Source organism: Pecten maximus, chromosome 17 (assembly GCF_902652985.1).
Source record: "Pecten maximus chromosome 17, xPecMax1.1, whole genome shotgun sequence".
Classification (NCBI taxonomy): Eukaryota; Metazoa; Mollusca; class Bivalvia; order Pectinida; family Pectinidae; genus Pecten; species Pecten maximus.
In genome coordinates this window covers 14790888-14813208 of record NC_047031.1, presented here as the reverse complement: position 1 = coordinate 14813208, position 22321 = coordinate 14790888, and the positions used below count along the sequence as shown (strand labels likewise).

The 22321-nt window shown below is 39.3% G+C and overlaps 1 protein-coding gene across 1 annotated transcript; it reads right to left on the bottom strand.

The window, feature by feature from the left end:
* Positions 1–14305: 14305 nt before the first annotated feature.
* Positions 14306–15499, bottom strand: LOC117315136 (uncharacterized protein F54H12.2-like). The gene has a single exon (XM_033869281.1). The coding sequence runs from the start codon at positions 15497–15499 to the stop codon at positions 14306–14308; it is 1194 nt and encodes a 397-aa protein (XP_033725172.1).
* Between the last annotated feature and the right edge of the window lie 6822 nt (positions 15500–22321).

Sequence of the window (22321 nt, the reverse complement as noted above, 5' to 3'; positions counted from 1 at the left end):
ATTCAGTACTTTCTCAGAAATAGTGATAACAAACTTCAATTGTCAAAATCCAAGATGGCTGCCTGTCGGCCATGTTGTTTTCCGATTGGTCTCAAAATCGCAATATGCATAACTAGGCACCAAGGGAACCTACATATGAAATTTGAGAAAGATCCCTTCAGTACTTTCTCAGAAATAGCGATAACAAACTTCAATTGTCAAAATCCAAGATGGCTGCCTGTCGGCCATTTGTTATCCGATTGTCTCAAAACGCAATATGCATAACTAGGCACCAAGGGGAACCTTCATATGAAATTTGAGAAAGATCCCTTCAGTACTTTCTCAGAAATAGCGATAACAAACTTCAATTGTCAAAATCGAAGATGTCTGCCTGTCGGCCATGTTGTTATCCGATTGGTCTCAAAATGCAATATGCATAACTAGGCACCAAGGGGAACCTTCATATGAAATTTGAGAAAAATCCCTTCAGTACTTTCTCAGAAATAGCGATAACAAACTTCAATTGTCAAAATCCAAGATGGCTGCCTGTCGGCCATTTTGTTTTCTGATTGGTCTCAAAATGCAATATGCATAACTAGGCACCAAGGGGAACCTACATATGAAATTTGAGAAAGATCCCTTCAGTACTTTCTCAGAAATAGCGATAACAAACTTCAATTGTCAAAATCCAAGATGGCTGCCTGTCGGCCATGTTGTTTTCTGATTGGTCTCAAAACGCAATATGCATAACTAGGCACCAAGGGAACCTACATATGAAATTTGAGAAAGATCCCTTCAGTACTTTCTCAGAAATAGCGATAACAAACTTCAATTGTCAAAATCCAAGATGGCTGCCTGTCAGCCATGTTGTTTTCGGATTGGTCTCAAAACGCAATATGCATAACTAGGCACCAAGGGAACCTACATATGAAATTTGAGAAAGATCCATTCAGTACTTTCTCAGAAATAGCTGATAACAAACTTCAATTGTCAAAATCCAAGATGGCTGCCTGTCGGCCATGTTGTTTTCCGATTGGTCTCAAAATCGCAATATGCATAACTAGGCACCAAGGGAACCTACATATGAAATTTGAGAAAGATCCCTTCAGTACTTTCTCAGAAATAGCGATAACAAACTTCAATTGTCAAAATCCAAGATGGCTGCCTGTCGGCCATGTTGTTTTCCGATTGGTCTCAAAACGCAATATGCATAACTAGGCACCAAGGGAAACCTACATATGAAATTTGAGAAAGATCCCTTCAGTACTTTCTCAGAAATAGCTGATAACAAACTTCAATTGTCAAAATCCAAGATGGCTGCCTGTCGGCCATGTTGTTATCCGATTGGTCTCAAATCGCAATATGCATAACTAGGCACCAAGGGGAACCTACATATGAAATTTGAGAAAGATCCCTTCAGTACTTTCTCAGAAATAGCGATAACAAACTTCAATTGTCAAAATCCAAGATGGCTGCCTGTCGGCCATTTTGTTATCCGATTGGTCTCAAAATGCAATATGCATAACTAGGCACCAAGGGGAACCTTCATATGAAATTTGAGAAAGATCCCTTCAGTACTTTCTCAGAAATAGCGATAACAAACTTCAATTGTCAAAATCCAAGATGGCTGCCTGTCGGCCATGTTGGTATTCCGATTGGTCTCAAAATGCAATATGCATAACTAGGCACCAAGGGGAACCTACATATGAAATTTGAGAAAGATCCTTCAGTACTTTCTCAGAAATAGCGATAACAAACTTCAATTGTCAAAATCCAAGATGGCTGCCTGTCGGCCATTTTGTTTTCTGATTGGTCTCAAAACGCAATATGCATAACTAGGCACCAAGGGGAACCTACATATGAAATTTGAGAAAGATTCCCTTCAGTACTTTCTCAGAAATAGCGATAACAAACTTCAATTGTCAAAATCCAAGATGGCTGCCTGTCGGCCATGTTGTTTTCTGATTGGTCTCAAAACGCAATATGCATAACTAGGCACCAAGGGGAACCTACATATGAAATTTGAGAAAGATCCCTTCAGTACTTTCTCAGAAATAGCGATAACAAACTTCAATTGTCAAAATCCAAGATGGCTGCCTGTCAGCCATGTTGTTTTCGGATTGGTCTCAAAAAGCAATATGCATAACTAGGCACCAAGGGAAACCTACATATGAAATTTGAGAAAGATCCATTCAGTACTTTCTCAGAAATAGTGATAACAAACTTCAATTGTCAAAATCCAAGATGGCTGCCTGTCGGCCATGTTGTTTTCCGATTGGTCTCAAATCGCAATATGCATAACTAGGCACCAAGGGAAACCTACATATGAAATTTGAGAAAGATCCCTTCAGTACTTTCTCAGAAATAGCGATAACAAACTTCAATTGTCAAAATCCAAGATGGCTGCCTGTCGGCCATTTTGTTATCCGATTTGTCTCAAAACGCAATATGCATAACTAGGCACCAAGGGGAACCTTCATATGAAATTTGAGAAAGATCCCTTCAGTACTTTCTCAGAAATAGCGATAACAAACTTCAATTGTCAAAATCGAAGATGTCTGCCTGTCGGCCATGTTGTTATCCGATTGGTCTCAAAATGCAATATGCATAACTAGGCACCAAGGGGTTTGATTGGTCTCAAAATGCAATATGCATAACTAGGCACCAAGGGGAACCTACATATGAAATTTGAGAAAGATTCCTTCAGTACTTTCTCAGAAATAGCGATAACAAACTTCAATTGTCAAAATCCAAGATGGCTGCCTGTCGGCCATGTTGTTTTCTGATTGGTCTCAAAACGCAATATGCATAACTAGGCACCAAGGGGAACCTACATATGAAATTTGAGAAAGATCCCTTCAGTACTTTCTCAGAAATAGCGATAACAAACTTCAATTGTCAAAATCCAAGATGGCTGCCTGTCGGCCATTTTGTTATCCGATTTGTCTCAAAACGCAATATGCATAACTAGGCACCAAGGGGAACCTTCATATGAAATTTGAGAAAGATCCCTTCAGTACTTTCTCAGAAATAGCGATAACAAACTTCAATTGTCAAAATCCAAGATGGCTGCCTGTCGGCCATTTTGTTATCTGATTTGTCTCAAAACGCAATATGCATAACTAGGCACCAAGGGGAACCTTCATATGAAATTTGAGAAAGATCCCTTCAGTACTTTCTCAGAAATAGCGATAACAAACTTCAATTGTCAAAATCCAAGATGGCTGCCTGTCAGCCATGTTGTTTTCGGATTGGTCTCAAAAAGCAATATGCATAACTAGGCACCAAGGGAAACCTACATATGAAATTTGAGAAAGATCCATTCAGTACTTTCTCAGAAATAGTGATAACAAACTTCAATTGTCAAAATCCAAGATGGCTGCCTGTCGGCCATGTTGTTTTCCGATTGGTCTCAAATCGCAATATGCATAACTAGGCACCAAGGGAAACCTACATATGAAATTTGAGAAAGATCCCTTCAGTACTTTCTCAGAAATAGCGATAACAAACTTCAATTGTCAAAATCCAAGATGGCTGCCTGTCGGCCATTTTGTTATCCGATTTGTCTCAAAACGCAATATGCATAACTAGGCACCAAGGGGAACCTTCATATGAAATTTGAGAAAGATCCCTTCAGTACTTTCTCAGAAATAGCGATAACAAACTTCAATTGTCAAAATCGAAGATGTCTGCCTGTCGGCCATGTTGTTATCCGATTGGTCTCAAAATGCAATATGCATAACTAGGCACCAAGGGGAACCTACATATGAAATTTGAGAAAGATTCCTTCAGTACTTTCTCAGAAATAGCGATAACAAACTTCAATTGTCAAAATCCAAGATGGCTGCCTGTCGGCCATGTTGTTTTCTGATTGGTCTCAAAACGCAATATGCATAACTAGGCACCAAGGGGAACCTACATATGAAATTTGAGAAAGATCCCTTCAGTACTTTCTCAGAAATAGCGATAACAAACTTCAATTGTCAAAATCCAAGATGGCTGCCTGTCGGCCATTTTGTTATCCGATTTGTCTCAAAACGCAATATGCATAACTAGGCACCAAGGGGAACCTTCATATGAAATTTGAGAAAGATCCCTTCAGTACTTTCTCAGAAATAGCGATAACAAACTTCAATTGTCAAAATCCAAGATGGCTGCCTGTCGGCCATTTTGTTATCCGATTTGTCTCAAAACGCAATATGCATAACTAGGCACCAAGGGGAACCTTCATATGAAATTTGAGAAAGATCCCTTCAGTACTTTCTCAGAAATAGCGATAACAAACTTCAATTGTCAAAATCCAAGATGGCTGCCTGTCGGCCATGTTGTTATCCGATTGGTCTCAAAATGCAATATGCATAACTAGGCACCAAGGGGAACCTTCATATGAAATTTGAGAAAGATCCCTTCAGTACTTTCTCAGAAATAGCGATAACAAACTTCAATTGTCAAAATCCAAGATGGCTGCCTGTCGGCCATGTTGTTATCCGATTGGTCTCAAAATGCAATATGCATAACTAGGCACCAAGGGGAACCTTCATATGAAATTTGAGAAAGATCCCTTCAGTACTTTCTCAGAAATAGCGATAACAAGAATTGTTTACGGACGGAGGGACGGAGGGACGGACGGACGGACGGACGGACGGACGGACGGACGGACGGACGACGGACCACGGACGCAGGGCGATTTGAACAGCCCACCATCTGATGATGGTGGGCTAATAAGATCCCAAATTTAGTCGCCTCTTACGATCATGCAATGGGGGCAGCAGGTACAATTCTTACGCCCTACCTGCAGGGCAGGACAGAGATAGAGATCAATCAAATAAACATCAAATATCAATCACCGACATTACAAGCAGATGACAAGAACTAATAACAAACAATATCGTAGTCAAGCTAACAATTAACATTGAGTTGTTATCATCTCGCATAGTAGCCGAAGACTGGTACACAATGAAGGTCAACAGTTTAATTATCAGACCGGAATGCGACACCAGGCGATGTTGTGTGTGCTAAACTTCATTCATAAAACACCGCGGCAGAGTGTAAACAAAACGTTCCCTGCACAACTCATATGTGTAAATTACGTGTACTGAACCATCGATGAAATCACAGAGTTGTGTCCCCCTTGAATAGAGTGTTGACAGAAAACAGTTCATATATTTTCAGATGTCTGACAAATTCATTTGCTCGTGGTGTGGACTGAATGACTTCGGATCATATGATGTGTACAGGGAACATGAAAATATGCATTTCAACATAGATTTCATGAATGGCATTCAGAGAGAGTACTTGTGCTCTTTTTGTCCTTGGGGACACTTCATGGATTTTGAAGAATATGGTAACCACGAAGCGGCTCACAATAACATCAGAGCAATCAGTCATACAGAACAGCCTCCACCGAAACGACAGAAAACCTTTCTACCAAAGACACCTCACCAAACTGTATCGTCGACAGAGGGTCCCAATCAAAACCCGATTTTACCAGCTGTCGCGGGACCCAGTCATATACAGTCCCCAGAACGTAAAACTCGTCCTGACTTTTCCTCAAAGTCTGTGGATGCTTCACAGTCAGGAGACGGGGAAACAGAACAAGACACCTTAAACTACGACTTTTTTAAAATAAAAGAACGGACATTTAAAAATAACGTCAAAGATGTACATTAAAGGTAGTATTTACTAACAATAAAAACGGCGGTAAGATATCTACCATGCTAACACAGTTAAGAGAAAATGTTTGATAATGTTATTGAACACGCGACAAATGGGCTTCAAAAATCGGACCTAGGGCGTATCATAATACATCATAGTGCACTAAATAATCCTATTGTAGTATCTCTTCGTACACTTGATGAGCTAAGTGGTCATAGAGGAGGTACAAAAAGTTTTAAATAGTCACGAGGAGCTGTCATTGAATGAAAGTTTCAGTGTGGACGTCGGAACATTGGATCTTCCTAGGGGTGGAAGGGGTAACGTTGTAACGTCTGTGACGGGACCTAACAGTAGTATTAACAAGAGGCCCATGGGCCTTAACAGTCACCTGATTTTTGAAATATTTCAGTAAATTTGAATGAAAGAATGAATTTCAAAACAAATAAAACAAATGATAGTCAAAAATGTGATTTCCCTATAACTATTGTAAAGTTTATCCCCTCCCATGGGGCAAACGCGAGACCCCAGGGCTAGAAATTCACAATTATGGTAAAACACCTTAAGACCCTTCGATCTGTGAAGAGTATTTAATTCTACCTTAATTGGGTTGTAAGAAGAAGATTTTTGAAATTTCAGTTAATTTGACCCTTTTTGGCCCCGCCCATCAGCCCCTGGGGGTCAGTCAGGGCCAACATGTACATCAAACTGTCATCCCAAGCTGATAACGTTAACGAAGTTAGAATGAATTCCAATAGAAATCCAACAAATAATAGTCAAAAATGTGATTTCCCTATATAAACTATAGTAAAGTTTACCCCCTACCCAGGGGCAAACGTGAGACCCCAGGGTCATGAAATTCACAATTTTGGTAAAGCATCATAAGACCCCTTCATCTATGAAGAGTATTTGATTCTAACATATCTGAGAGTAGAGAAGAAGATTTTTGAAATTTTAGTCAATTTGACCCTTTTTGGCCCCGCCCACCAGCCCCTGGGGGTCAACCAGGGCCAACATGTACATACCATCAAACTGGCATCCTATGCTGATAATTTGAACAAAGTTAGAATAAATTCCAATAGAAATCCAACAAATAATAGTCAAAAATGTGATTTCCCTATATAAACTATACTAAAGTTTACCCCCTACCCAGGGGCAAACGTGAGACCCCAGGGTCATGAAATTCACAATTTTGGTAAAGCACCATAAGACCCCTTCAATTATGAAGAGTATTTGATTCTAACATATCTGGGAGTAGAGAAGAAGATTTTTGAAATTTCAGTCAATTTGACCCTTTTTGGCCCCGCTCCATCAGCCCCTGGGGGTCAACCAGGGCCAACATGTACATAACATCAAACTGTAATCCCATGCTGATAATTTGAACCAAGTTAGAATAAATTCCAATAGAAATCCAACAAATAATAGTCAAAAATGTGATTTCCCTTTATAAACTATACTAAAGTTTACCCCCTACCCAGGGGCAAACGTGAGACCCCAGGGTCATGAAATTCACAATTTCGGTAAAGCACCTTAAGAGCCTTCCATCTATGAAGAGTATTTAATTCTAATATATCTGAGAGTAGAGAAGAAGATTTTTGAAATTTCAGTCAATTTGACCCTTTTTGGCCCCGCCCACCAGCCCCTGGGGGTCAACCAGGGCCAGCATGTACATACCATCAAACTGTCATCCCATGCTGATAATTTTAACCAAGTTAGAATGAATTCCAATAGAAATCCAACAAATAATAGTCAAAAATGTGATTTCCCAATATAAACTATAGTAAAGTTTACCCCCTCCCCAGGGGCAAACGTGAGACCCCAGGGTCATGAAATTCACAATTTTGGTAAAGCACCTTAAGACCCTTCCATCTATTAAAAGTATTTGATTCTACCATATCTGAGAGTAGAGAAGAAGATTTTAGAAATTTTAGTCAATTTGACCCTTTTTGGCCCCGCCCCTCAGGCCCCTGGGGGGTGGGGACCATATAATTCACAATTTTGGTTCACCCTCAGCCATGGAAGCTTCCTGTAAAATTTCATTGAATTTAGATCAGCAGTTTTTAAGAAGAAGTTGAAAATGTAAATTGTTTACGACGCACGACGCCGGACAAAAGGCGATTGCAATAGGTCAACTGAGACTTCGTCACCTAAAAACAAAAGGTCTATCATTGAAATTACAAACACTGACAATGCGTGTCTGTCAAGAGCCATCATCGTGGCATTTCTAAGCGCAAATCAAGTAAATCAGAAACTATGGTTAGAATTGCAGAGTCATGACGACAAGTCCTTGACCTTAGAACAGTTGATTCTTAAATACAAAAAATGTCCCGATTGGTATTTCAGAAAATTACGAAACCCAAAAACTGGGTCAAATAAATTGCATTGGTTGAATTTTTACCTTCTAGTTGAAACTAGGTTACATGGGGAGAGCAGAATGCTTTCACTCAACGATATAAAGAAATTTGAAGATTTTCTAAATGTAGATGAATATATATATATCTTGTACAATCTCACTTTCATGCCATTTCTAACATTCAGGGATTTTTTGGGGCAGCAAAATTCTGCGAAAATTGTCTCAAGGCGTATCAAAAAAGGCACGAGTGTAAAGTAAGTTTTTTTTTTTTGTGAATCAAAGAGTTGTCACGATGACGATTAAAACAGACACGGATTCGTCAGTTGTCGGCAATGTCACATGACTTGTAAATCATTGGCTTGTTTTTACCGTCATCTCGAGAAAAAGACAAGAAAGTGTAGTCCGATACCAGTTTCTAACTGTGATTTGATTTGGAAATGTACTTCTTGTCACAAATGCATTGACACCCTCAAAAGAAAACCTGAACAGCACGTGTGTGGGGAATATAAATGTAAGAGTTGTGACGAGTATGTAGATTCATCTCACTTGTGTTATATCAGGGCTTTGGACCCCCGAAAACCTAGATGTAAATTTGTCTTCTTCGATTTCGAATGTAGCCAGACTGATAAAGTACTGACATGTCAAGACGGTTATTCTTTCACTCGTAACTTAACTTGTGTGACATGCAAAGATGACGCGACTCCGTGTAAAACGTGTTCGCTGTGTACAAATTGTCGTCAGAGTTGGTGCAACAAGAATCAACACACACCAAACTTGGTAGTAGCCCACACTGTGTGTGAATTATGCATCGACGATGACGTCACACCTAAAGCTAAGTGTTTTGCGTGCGGATCTCGATGTGACAAATGTAATTCTTATAACAAGAAAGAAAAATGTTTTGAGAAAAATCCGTGTGAACATTCTTGCGGATTTCGCGAGATAATATTCAAAGGTCAAAATACTGCACAGGATTTTTGCAAGTGGCTCTTTCATGTCAGTCATAAAGACTACACGGTCTTGGCTCATAACATGAAAGGTTATGATGGGTACTTTTTATTAGAATATCTGATGGACAACGCCTTGCGCCCCGAGAATATCATTTATTCGGGTTCCAAGATTATGTCCATGACAGTAGGTAAGGAGCTTAATATAAGAGTTTTGGATTCGCTCAATTTCCTACCCATGAACCTTGCTAATTTACCCGATGCATTTAGCTATCAGAGCTCAAGAAAGGTTATTTCCCTCATTTTTTTAACACCTCAGAAAATCAGGGATATTCAGGTCCTTATCCTGCCGCTAGATACTATGGATGTGACTATATGTGTGAGAATGATAGGGTTCAATTTATGAAATGGTATGAGCAGAGAGTTGATAGCGGAGAGGTATTTGACTTTGAAAAAGAAATCGTAGATTACTGTCGCAGCGATGTGGATATATTGAGAAAAGCTTGCCTCAAGTTTCGAAGCATTTTATTAGACATAACGGGCAGCGCCACACACGGTGACGAGTCAACCTGTGAAGTAGATCCCTTTAATGAAATAACCATCGCAGGGGTTTGCTCAAAGGTCTACAGGACCAAGTTTTTAAAAGAGAACTGGGAAGTTAAGTTAGATGGTGACGACAAATTGACCGACTGGCTACCGGCCCAGAAACAAGGCGGGAAATTAAAAGTATGTCTTAATGGCACTTGGATGAATGAGAAAACTTTACATGACAAACATTATACGATTAATGAAAGTCGATTTTTAAGTTCTCCGCTGGCACAAGTTCCGTCTAGTGGGTATACCCGACGTGATAATTTCTCAAAAGCTTCCATAAAATGGCTGGAATTGATCATGCAAAGAAGCAAGAGAAACGGTAGTCCCGTTCACATAAGACATGCCCTAAACGGGGGGGGGGGGGGGGGGGGGGGGGGGGGATACGTATTCCCGGTTCTGGTTATAGAGCTGATGGGTACGCCGGCCCTTCAACAGGTGATAATATGGCACAGCGTGGCGGAACTGTGTACGAATTTCTGGGTTGTTTTTGGTACGGTTGTAGTAAATGCTTTCCTCTCAATAGGAATATGGTGAAGCTTCAACGTACCAAACAATCCATGAACGAGTTATTTGCTCTCACAAAAAAGAAAGAAAACTATATAAGAACTTTAGGTATAAATTATCATAGCATATGGGAACACGAGTTTGAGGAATTACTGAACAATTGTCAGGATGCCAAGGTTGTATGTGACAGTCTCGATATCAAGGAGAGACTAGATCCCAGAGACTCTTTCTTTGGGGGTAGAACTAACACCACAAAGCTACATTATAAAGTAAAAGACGATGAAAAAGTGCACTACGTCGATTTCACTTCCTTGTATCCTTACATCAATAAATACGAAAAGTATCCAATCAAACATCCCATCATTATTACACAGGGGTTTAAGGATATTTCAGAATATTTTGGCATTGCAAAAGTCACAATTTTACCGCCAAAGGGCCTTTATCACCCCGTCTTACCTCAAAAGTTAAACGGGAAGCTTACATTTGCTCTCTGTCGTACGTGTGCAGAACGATGCTCTCAGAAACCGTATCAGTGCCCCGACAGTGATAGGGCGATGACTGGCACATGGTGTACACCCGAAATCAACAAGGCGGTGGAGAAAGTTACAAGGTTATAGAAATCTTTGAAGTGTACCATTTTGATGAAAGTAGTCAATATGATCCTTCCACAGAGGAAGGAGGTCTTTTCGGGGAATACATTAATGTATTTCTTAAAATCAAGCAGGAGTCTAGCGATTGGCCCGCCTGGGTTCAGTCGGAAGAAGACGCTGCCCAGTATATAGAGCAGTACTTCAAAAGAGAAGGTATTCGTCTCAATCCAGACAATATTAGAGAAAACAAGGCCCTGAGATCTCTCGCAAAGTTACTTCTGAATTCTTTTTGGGGAAAGTTTGGTCAACGATTAAATATGCCACAGACTACATATTTTCATGAGTATGAGGCCGACAAGTTTTTTCAATGCTTGTCCGATAGAACAAAAATCATAAAAGATTTTCACATCGTAACCGATGATACCATCCAAGTGATTTGGGAGAATGATGAGCACTTCATACTTGAAAACGATCAAACCAATATATTCGTGGCTAGCATGACAACATGCTGGGCTAGACTTAAATTATATGGTATCCTAGAAATGCTGGGTAATCGCGTGTTGTACTACGACACAGATTCCGTAATATATGTCAGTGGGCAAAGCGACCTTAACCCTGACCTGGGGGATTATCTTGGCGAACTGACTAGTGAACTTGACCCAGACGACCACATCACACACTTTGTATCCGGGGGTCCAAAGCAGTACTCGTACATTACATATAAAGGGTATAGTGTTTGCAAAATAAGAGGCTTTACGCTGAATTATACCAATGCAAAAATGCTCAATTTTGAAAGCATGTTGGGTTTAATTGAAGCACCGCGTGAAGAAGTCGGCAGCATTAGTGTAACAAACCCCCACAAAATAACCAGACAAAAAAGAAAAAGAAAAATACATTCTGTTGAAGAAAAAAAATATAAAATTGTATATACCAAACGTTGTATTCAGTGGGATACATTTGACACCTTACCGTATGGGTATTGAAAAAATGTCCATATATATCATGAAATGTTTTTTTTTCACTCATGTCAGTTTTTTTTTTTTTTTGTACCACCCTAACTTTTTCTGTTCATGGAGCGATAGCGATTCTGTGATAACAAAACGTTTAGATTTTTGATTCGGTAGAATTAATCATCAAACGCCTCTATAACACGCGTGTAACGTATTTTAAATTAACCTTCTTTATTCTATAGTAACATCGTTTCAAATATCATACAACTTTTCATCTAATGGTTTTTTATTCAAGCTGTTTAATATTTTGCTCACGTAACAATTATTGTACAATTCTACGAAAAGAAATGTGTTAATGTCTCGTTTTTGTTACAGAAAAGAAAACATTTTCGATTCGTGAACAAAAATCCAATCACTTGTAAGTGTAATGAATCATTTTTTAAACAAACCTTCTTTATTTCATATAAGTATCGTATCAAAATTAATACTACTGTACATGTCATGATGCGATTTTTCGTCACAGGGTTTTTAATTTTTCGTTCGTGTAACGTTTTTTATGCAACACAACGTAATGTTTTTAGTTCATGGACACATTTTTGTACGTTTTCGTAACAGTAAAACCAGTAAATCCAGTAATTCCCATTTGTGTATGATTTCTATGACAATGGCCTGTTACCATACTCTCCTTGTATTTTTTGTTGGAGAGTATAAATATATACTAAGTCAATATATGAAACTTTAAAAGATAAAAAGACATACATTTGTACATATTTTATTTTCATTGTATAGGAGTGATTTACGATCAGTATTACTGATAAACGAAATGGGTGTGTGTATCTCCTTCATCCCAGCGTAAAACTCTTTATATCCACGTGGCCTGTGTGCTGTGCGGACAGTCACGGCGTCTCTAATGAGGTCTCCTTTATATATCAATTCACCTCCTTGGTTGAATTTTAAAACAGTGTTACCGTGCCTTGCCAGGAAATCTAGTAAACCTTCTGGTTTTTTTCTGAAATTTGTTTGGAATAACGAACTTCAAAATGTTCACAAACGAATGCGTCGGTGGATAGTCCTGTGTACTCGATTTCATCGAGGGGTTTTCCTGTTGATTCGTGACAGTAGTTTTGTTAGGTGCACTGGCTCCATTATTCACCTGAGAGGTCACCATCATCTCGTATTTCATCTTGGGAATCAGAATGAGTTCCTGGGCCATCGTACTCCTTAAGTGCCTGTAGAGCAGGTTTTAACAATAAGGGTAATAAACCGTGACGCCTTAGAAGTGTTGATTTTTTACGACTACGTCGTACACGCCTGCTAATCAGTGAGCGAATAACAGTCTTGAAAGGTTTCAGTTTCTTTATGTAAACACCGGGCAGGTCAAACGAGTCTGTACACATTCAGGGCTACTTCACACAAGGCATGTAACTGATCATTTGTGATGGTCTGAATCAAGACCTTTCTCTGTTTAACGCCTGCCTCGTACAATAGTTGTAGATAACAAGCGTGTGCTCTCATTGAACGACTCATTTTGACTGACAGATTTAATTGATATGATTGATATTTATCCTTTTGGTAAATAAACGATGGTATCTTGATTGGGTAGTATGCGTGTGCGCAGTCTGTATTAATTATCGGAAGAAGGGTGTAGATCGACTAATAAATAGCTATACGGCGAAATACTCATTGCCTTTTCGTAAGCCTGTTTAAAGTAATTGCTTTTCCCGGGAAACACCTGGGTTCCAAATGTAACAATTTGACGAGCATCTCTGATGTTTCTAAATAGTAGGACATATTGACAATTTAGTGATATGGTTTTGAAAATATTACCGCGTAAAAACAAATTCTGAGATAGGAATAAGATTGAAATTCGTTTATGATGTGCTGATATGCAGAAAAGATTGACAGTTTCAGAATTTGAAGCCACTTCATTCATCATGTCCAAAACGAGAACGGTGTGACCGTTTCCCCGACTCCATTCATGTATTTCTTCTCTGGACGGCAGACCCTGGTGTAAAATTAGACCTGGTATATCCTTTTCCATCTGTTCTAGTAATGACTGATATTCTCCGTATGCAAACACTATTTTGGTAGGGTTTTCTTCAAACATGCCAGAAGCCTGTTTTAAAATATCGAAGGTCAGAGTAGTCTTGCCGGACATTGTGGCGCCCGCAATCAATATTGTCGTTGGGGATTTAAAGGGTAATAGAGATCTCGTTTCCCACCACGATGACATGATGTATCCTTCTCAAAAGTCGGACTTTAAATGAGTAATCGTCACATATTTAGCACACTATATAGACAAGATACACACGTATTTTTTTTATTTGTTTTTATTATTTTACTACACACTACTTTATTTACACACATTTGAAATTATGGGTTACATATTCATATACATATTTGTCTGGTGAAATACATTATCTCATTATATGTACAATATCGGACAAAGACACATTTCTACATTTCATGAAGATATAAAACAAAACATGATATCCACAGGTAATTGCTCCTTTTCTTTGAACTCTCACGTTATTGTATAAACAGGAAGTTGAGGTTTTCTTTATGAAATTGTCGAAATGTTCGCTGTAATGTCTTGGCAGTTTTCCTAAGCTGTCATAGAATTCCGTATGCTTGGGACTCTGAAGCCAGAACACTACCCAGTGTGTTCCTGGCAGATGTGAGGGATCTGTGTTACATACGATGATGGACGGATACGTGACGCTACGAGGTGAAGTGTCACTAGAATAAACACCATGATTGACGGAAAGTTTCATTTCCTTCATGGCACACTTTAGTTGTTCCGTGTTCATACTTGTGTATATTTGATGTCTGGTCGATCTCTATGAGAGCTGGAAATTCTGCATAAGCTACACAATTTAGGGTTTCCGTGGTGTTACTCGCAAACTTCACCTCGAGTCTGACACTTCCCTGTCTGACCAGGTTTATATATTCCTCTCCAAGTCCACAGGGTGTGAGAGTAAACCCATAAACCGTAAATCCTTGATTAAAGTTTTCTCTAGTAATCGTGAGTCCCGAATCATCGTTCCATTTCTCGGCTACTTCAAAAAGGTTGACAAATGGTGTGACGTAATTTCTGTTGTCTCCTACGTCCATTTTAATGGGGCGAGCAGGTATGCTTTCTCCGTTAACGTACAGACCGATTTCTTGCGCAAGGTTCAAGAACTTGAACGAATTTTTAGTGTAATCTCCGTTCACTGCCGTCTGTTTGACAAAAGCGAAATACACTTTTGTAGGTAAATTGTTGGACCAGACGTTCTGCCAGATGATCGTACCCATCCCTGAGGAGATCGTGTTCATCTTTACTTCAGTTCTCGTCAGAGGGTACTTTGCCGTAACCTCCTTGAGTATTGCGGCATGATTGATGAGAACGCCACTATCAACCCTGACCATGCAAGCTTTGAATGCCACGTCGAGTATTTCAAACTTGTATGCTGGACTGTCCTCACCACTCATTATCACAAACGGAGCTCTGTTACGAAATAGTTTCAGATGTAAGTCGACTCCATTCACGAGGTACTTGTCCAACCTAAATATGTCTTCATATAAGGGTCCCTCCATGTCAAATACCCGACTTTTCTGTGTATAATCGTATCTGTATATCAAACCAACGTTTGATCCTGTAGCAGCATCGGGATCGTCCATGTCGTAGCCGTCCTGATAATACAGTTGAGATTGAAGTTGGGACTGTGTCACGTCCTCACCACTGGATAACAGGACCTTAAGATAGGCCTTCCATGGGTAATTATTGGTGTTGAGCGACACCAATTTTCCATTCATATATGTATCCACTTGAGACCATATGCTCTGTAATGGTAAATTGACAATGCTTGTTTTTTCCTGCGATGCGAGGGCAGTGCCGTCAGTCTTTAATATTCTCCCTTTAACGTAAAGTCTCGATCTCCGCAAGTCCATGTACTCGCTTCCCTGTCCTGGTAAACCGTGAAAAGAGACAGCTCGGCAGGTTGTGCAATGTCTTTAAGCTTATCACTCAGGAAAGCCATGTTGTTGTGAGGGTTTGTTGAAAATTGTTCGTCCTTCCTGCACGGTTTTGCGTTTTGATAAAATGATTTCCATATTCTAGGGTCCGATACGTACGTAGATCCAATCATTCTTGACACTAATGAAACTTTGTTTGTTTGTTTGTTTATGTTTTACGGCCCATCGACAACTAGGGTCATTTAGGGCCAAACAATATTCTAACATGTTTTATTTTTTAAGTTAAAATCAGTTAAAATTTGTCATTTTTTAAAAGCATCCGTATTGTATATTTACATCATTATAATAAAAGGTGGTTAAAAATGGTAAAATATATATATGTACATTATGTGAAATAATATGTACGAATAGATTATGTGAACTTTGTTATAAATAGAACGTCAAAGACAGTAACGTAAAAGACATCAAAGTCTATAAAATAGGTCGATTTCTTTCAAGTAGCTAAATATTGTTTTCGAATCCACGGAACTGAAAAGGGTTTTCATATCCGGGACTCGAAAGTATTTATCACGAATGTGCTTAAAATCGGAACATTCTATTAAAAAATGCTGCACTGTGAATTGAACATCACATGCATAACACACCGGTGGATCCTCTCGTTTCAAAAGGAACGAATGAGTAGGATATGTGTGCCCGGTACGGAGCCGAGAGAGGACTATTTCCTCTCTACGATCCTTCCGGCTTGGTTTTGATGTTTTAAGTTTTGGTTGTACTTTAAAAAGTTTGTTGCTCGTCTCGAGAGACCAGCGTTGCTGCCATTTACTCTGAATGGCAGAACTAATTAGATGTTTGAAATCTGTATATGGTATTTTAATATTTGTTTGTTGCAGATTTAGAGCAAGTTTTGCTTGGCGGTCAACAAGTTCGTTGCCTTTAATTCCGACATGGCTCGGAATCCAAAGTAATGTTATTTTGCATTTTTTTAAGATACGAGATATTCGTAAAACAAGGTTTTGTATGAGTATGTTCTTTGGATCTCGTGATTGTAAATTCTGAAGGACGGATAGAGAGTCGGAACAAATTATTGCCTTTCTGATGCGTTGTTCTTCGATATGGTCGAGGGCCAAATCGATGGCACATGCTTCCGCAGAGAAGATAGAGGCACCATCTGGTAAGCGGATTGAAGAGCAGTGGTGATCGGAATAGCATGCTGCGGAGACCTTTACTCCATCTTTTGAGCCATCAGTGTAGATCTGAACATGATCAGGAAAATCTGCAATGCACTCCCGAAAAAAAGATTTGTGCTCTTCGGGTAATACACTCGACTTTGCCCTCTCATGTAGAGTAAGGTTAATATCAGGTGTTTCGATAAGCCACGGTGGTACATCAGTTACGGTGTACTCGCCTATGTTGTCTAAACTGATGTTAAGTTCCTGAGGAAAGTTAGAAATTCTAATGCCAAATGTTGGTAAAAGTTTTTGGTTTTGATTAAATATGTTTTGGTATTTCGGATTGACAACAAGGTCAAAAGCCGGATTTTTCGGGTTGGATTTTAATTGAACAGCATATTGAAGAGAAAGTTTTTTCCTTCTGTCATTTAGGGATGGTTCATTTGCCTCAACATAAAGGCTCTGCACAGGTGTTGTTCGAAAAGCACCAAGTACTAGACGTAATCCTTGGTTTTGGATAGGATCCAGCATCTGCAGGTAAGAATTTCGTGCCGATCCATAAACGATGGAGCCATAGTCGAGTTTTGATCGAATAAGTGCCCTATAAAGGCGCAGAAGCATTTCGCGGTCTGCACCCCAGTCAGTATGGGATAGTACTCGTAAAATGTTCATTGCCTTTGAGCACTTATCTTTCAAGTATTTTATATGTGGAACAAAGGAGAGTTTCGAATCGAAAATTAGTCCGAGGAATTTAGTCTGCTCGACAACTGGAATTGTGATACCGTTTAATGTAAGATCTGGATCATTATGTGGTTTTCGTTTTTGGCAGAAGTGCATGCAGACAGTTTTTGATCTGGAGAATTTAAAGCCGTTTTCATCCGCCCATGTTTGTAGTTTGCCTAAACATTGTTGAAGTTGTCGTTCTATCGTGTGCATGTTCTTCGACCTATAGCAGATCAAGAAGTCATCGACGAATAGAGACCCTTCAGTCGACTTACCGAGACATTTAGTTATACTGTTGATTTTCAGACCAAAAAGTGTTACGGAAAGGATCCCACCCTGAGGGACTCCCATTTCCTGTTTTGCTGTTTCGGAATAAGTTGAACCTACGCGAACTTTAAAATGTCTGTCAGATATATAGTTTGAAATGAATTTTGGGACATTCCCACGTACACCAATTTCATGCAGGTCTTTCATAATACCATATTGCCATGTAGTATCGTATGCCTTTTCCAGATCAAAGAACACAGCGACAAGATGCTCCTTCTTCGCGAAAGCTTCTCGAATGAAGGTTTCTAATCTGACCAGATGGTCTACTGTTCCTCTGCGGTTTCTGAATCCACTTTGGAGTGGACTCAAAATATTATTGGATTCAAGGAACCAAACTAGTCTACTGTTTATCATCCGTTCAAGTGTTTTACAAATGCAACTCGTTAGAGAGATTGGACGATAATTATTTGGTTCAGTGGTGTCCTTACCAGGTTTATGAATTGGAATAATTGTAGATTCCTTCCAAGAGTCTGGGATCTTTCCAGATTCGTAGACTTGATTAAAAATATATAGGAGACAACGTAAGGATGATTCCGGTAGATGTTTCAGGAATTGGTATGGAATTTCATCAGGCCCAGCTGCTGAATCGTGTGATTTGTTTAAGGATTCAAGCAACTCTGGGAGATCGAATGGTTTATTGTAACTTTCTGTGTTGGAGGATTTAAAATTAAGACGTTTCTTTTCTTTCTCTTTTTTAAATCGTTGAAATTTTTGGGAGTGGTTTTTGGCTGATGAGTTTTGGGCTATATTTTTGGCAAATACATTCGCAATTTCGGATTTAGAAGAGAAAATTTGCTTTTATTGATAAGATGGGATGATGGTGCCGTTTTTCTTTTTCCACTTATTTTTCGCAACTGATCCCATACCTTTTTAGATGATGTGTTTGAAGTTATTTTAGAAACGTATTCCTTCCACCTATTCTTTTTATCGGATTTAATAGATCGTCGAGCCTTTGCTCTCCAAATTTTAAAATTATTGTAATTTTCGACAGTTGGGGAAGTCAAAAATCGTCTTAGAGCTGCCTTTCGGCCGGATCTATTAATAAAAGATTCTTCAGATAAAAGAAACTTTGTAGGTTTTGGAACGGACTTTGGTATCGTTTTTTCGGCAATAGAAGTGAGAGTTTCGGTAAATGTTTTAAATGAATCATCGAGGTTAGTTAGTTTTTCTACAGTAAGCTCCTCGTTGCACATGTGTTGGAATTGGACCCAATCCGCTTTGTGCATATTCCATCGAGGAAGTGGTTTATCAAGAGGAGTCCCAATATTATTTAGAAAAATAGGGAAGTGGTCACTCCCACATAAATCATTATTAACCTTCCAGTCATAATCGAGAAAAATGGAAGGATGGCATAGTGATAGGTCTATGTGGGTACGAGAGCCTGTAGCAGGGTGTAAATATGTTGGGGTGTTATTGTTAAACAGGCACAAGTTGTTTTTATCTATAAATTCCTCAATACGTCTTCCTCTCTCGTCTGTGTTCGGAGAGCCCCACAGGCTGTTATGCCCATTAAAATCTCCGAGAATTATGTATGGAACGGGCTCTGTCTAAAGAGTAGTGTCACTGTCACGGTACCTGTGATGAATATGGCAGGGTGACCGTGGCCGTCCTTTATATACATATGGACGTCACTAACATGACCGATTCTGAGAGGTACTTCGTAAGGAGCACCTTATTACCCTCGTTTTCCATGTATACTCTCCTAAGTAGGGGTAATTCCCTCTCTCCGACAATGGTGTCGTCACACAAATTAGAGTACACAAATAGTTCCGTATCGTTGACTGACAATGACTTTGAATGCTCTATTGTTATTTCCGTTAGACCTACCGACCATTAACCAATTAATGTCAGCGGTCGTGGTAATTGAACCCTGAAATCATAGGGTACGTTAGCTGTATGTGTCAACAGACTGTCCGTAGACTTGAGTACCATTCGTATGCTCATCTTGAATTGTAACGCTATTTTTTAAACGTAGTGAGGGTTTGGTTTGGTTTGGTTTATTTTGTTTAACGTCCTATTAACATCTAAGGTCATTTAAGGACGGCCTCCCGTGCATGCGACATGTATGAGTGTGGTGAGTGCGTATGTGTTTTGGGAGGCTGCGGTATGTTCGTGTTAAGTCTCCTTGTGATAGGCCGGAACTTTTGCCGATTTAAAGTGCTATCTCACTGAAGCATACTGCCGAAGACACCCAGCAGCACACCCCACCCGGTCACATTATACTGACAACGGGCAAACCAGTCGTCCCACTCCAAATATGCTGAGCGCTAAGCAGGAGTAGCAACTACCATTTTTAAAGACTCTGGTATGTCTCGGCTAGGGGACAGAACCCAAAACCTTCCTCACAGCGGCGAACGCTCAACTAAAGGCCAAAAGTGAGGCATTGTCAAGGGAGACATTAGGAAGAAGAAAGTTATCAAGAAAGAAGAGAAAAGATAAGATCCCAAGTTTAGTCGCCTCTTACGATCAAGCAGGTACAATTCTTACGCCTTTTATGGACATTTTGAATGTTGAAATGACACGGCAAAAACCATGTTGTCTTCCTTATCATCAAGTTATATCCGTTCCATGTTTCGAATAGAGTTATTGATGTGAGCAGTTATACGTTGTAAATAATTCCACTGTCGAACGTTCAAAGCAATACCGTTAGCAATACCCCTAATGGATGCTTTACCGCTGATGAATTGTCTAAGATCAATTATTACACGTCTTTGGTACTGACACACAGACAGATAATAGCCGTCTGGTAACTCGTACTGACGGATGTAACTACACAGCGTGGCATTTACTATAGGTGGTGTAGAAACTTTACAGTTCGTGGTATTTGTTACGATGTTTATACAGTCGGGCTCGTTTGCTTTTCCATGTTCTCCTGCCAAACTTCCGGTAACTACCAGTGACGTCGTTGTCTGGGTAACCAAAGCAAATACTCCAACCCATTTGATGACTTTTATGTGTAGATTGTACCTTTCGTACACGGAATTCAAACTGGATATGACACTTGATGATGTGTTCATACTTGTGTCTGGTAATAAACCGTCGTCAAACGAATTGGTTCTGGAGATCATTACTCTTGATCCTGTCTTCTCTGAATGAAGATAAACCGACTATCAAATAATATTTGTATGACTCTACAATCAATCCTTTTGGTCAAAAAGTTATCTACTGTCCTAAGTAAACAGTTGTATCGTTGAGAGATTGCATTACTCACTTCTATACCGATTGCAAATCGGTCTTTTTTATCCACGAATTGAATTTTTTGGGCCAGTGTAACCAGGACACCAGAACTTCCGGTCCACTCTTTGACGTCCTTTCCTGTAATATCTTGTCAATTTTCCATACGGTTTCTTCTCCTTTCGTTACTTTCTGGAGTTCCTCTTGATAAAAAGTTCCAGATACCGGTTCGTCCATGAAATCCTTGACTTTATAGATAGGTAAATCTTGTCTTTTAAATCTACCTGACACTTTAAACACTTCTCCCGTCCATTTTTGCTGGTATTCTCGCAAAAACGTGTGTTTTAAATGGGTTATCCTCATATGGTCATTTATTCGAAGTTTGTAGATAGCTTTTTTCCTTTCTTTTCGATTTGTTTTTTTTCTTTTGGTATTTCAGGCTTCAATTTCGTCTTCGTTCTCACTAAGTAAGCGTTTAACCTGATTTCGTCTTCGTTTTTTTTTATTTACTTCTGCAGGGGTTATACCGCCAAGGGGTATAGACGGCGTGTTGTTGATACTATCGGTTATGTCTTGTAATCGATCGATGTATCTGTAAGAGTTATTAAATGTAAACATTCTAAACATCCTACTCTTCAAGTCTTTAATCCGCCTTTCAGCGTAATTGGCTTTAGTCGCTGTGTTTTCTGTGAAAATTACGTGCACATTTATAGACCTAAGATAATCCTGAACAAGGACCGTTTTGAAAGCTTTGTCAAATCTTGCCAGTGAAGGTTGTCTCCCCTTAGCAAAAACCATTTACCATTTCTTCTGCCGTCTTTCGTTTTAATGGCACCGTGAACAAGAATCGTGAAAAGATGTCTTGTAGGACTAAAATGTGATGAATACCGTCATTGTGTTTTGATAGGTTGCTGACATCCATTAAGTCACCGTCCCATTGACTGTCCAGTCCATTCACTATAACACGTCTCTTTTTAAATTTTCTTTTTACATGTCTTTGTAAAGTGTATGCATCTTGTCCAGATAAAAACTCTCTGATACGTGTCAGACCGATCTTAAACTTCCCATCTTTTTTAACGACCTGATATAATTTGTATGGACCGCTAAATGACCCTGCATGTTTTGGGTCAGACCAAATACTCTCCAAGTACTGTTGCTCCTCTGCTGTCAACATTGTAAAATGATTGATTGCTAATAACAAATCTACTTATAGTAAAAACAAAACAAATGCATTCAAATGACATACAAAACATTTTTATTTCCTCTTAAAAATTACTACATGGTCATGAATTGGACAAGAGGGTATCCACCATGAGCATTTACAATTAAGCATTAGCTACAAATGTACAAAAACAATGTCACTTTCATTCACATTATGAATTTGATATCTATTAAAAATACTGTT

What these genes read in the sequence shown, in the direction of transcription:
- LOC117315136 (XM_033869281.1), bottom strand. Translation starts at nt 15,499, where the DNA reads ATGGACTTGCGGAGATCGAGACTTTACGTTAAAGGGAGAATATTAAAG.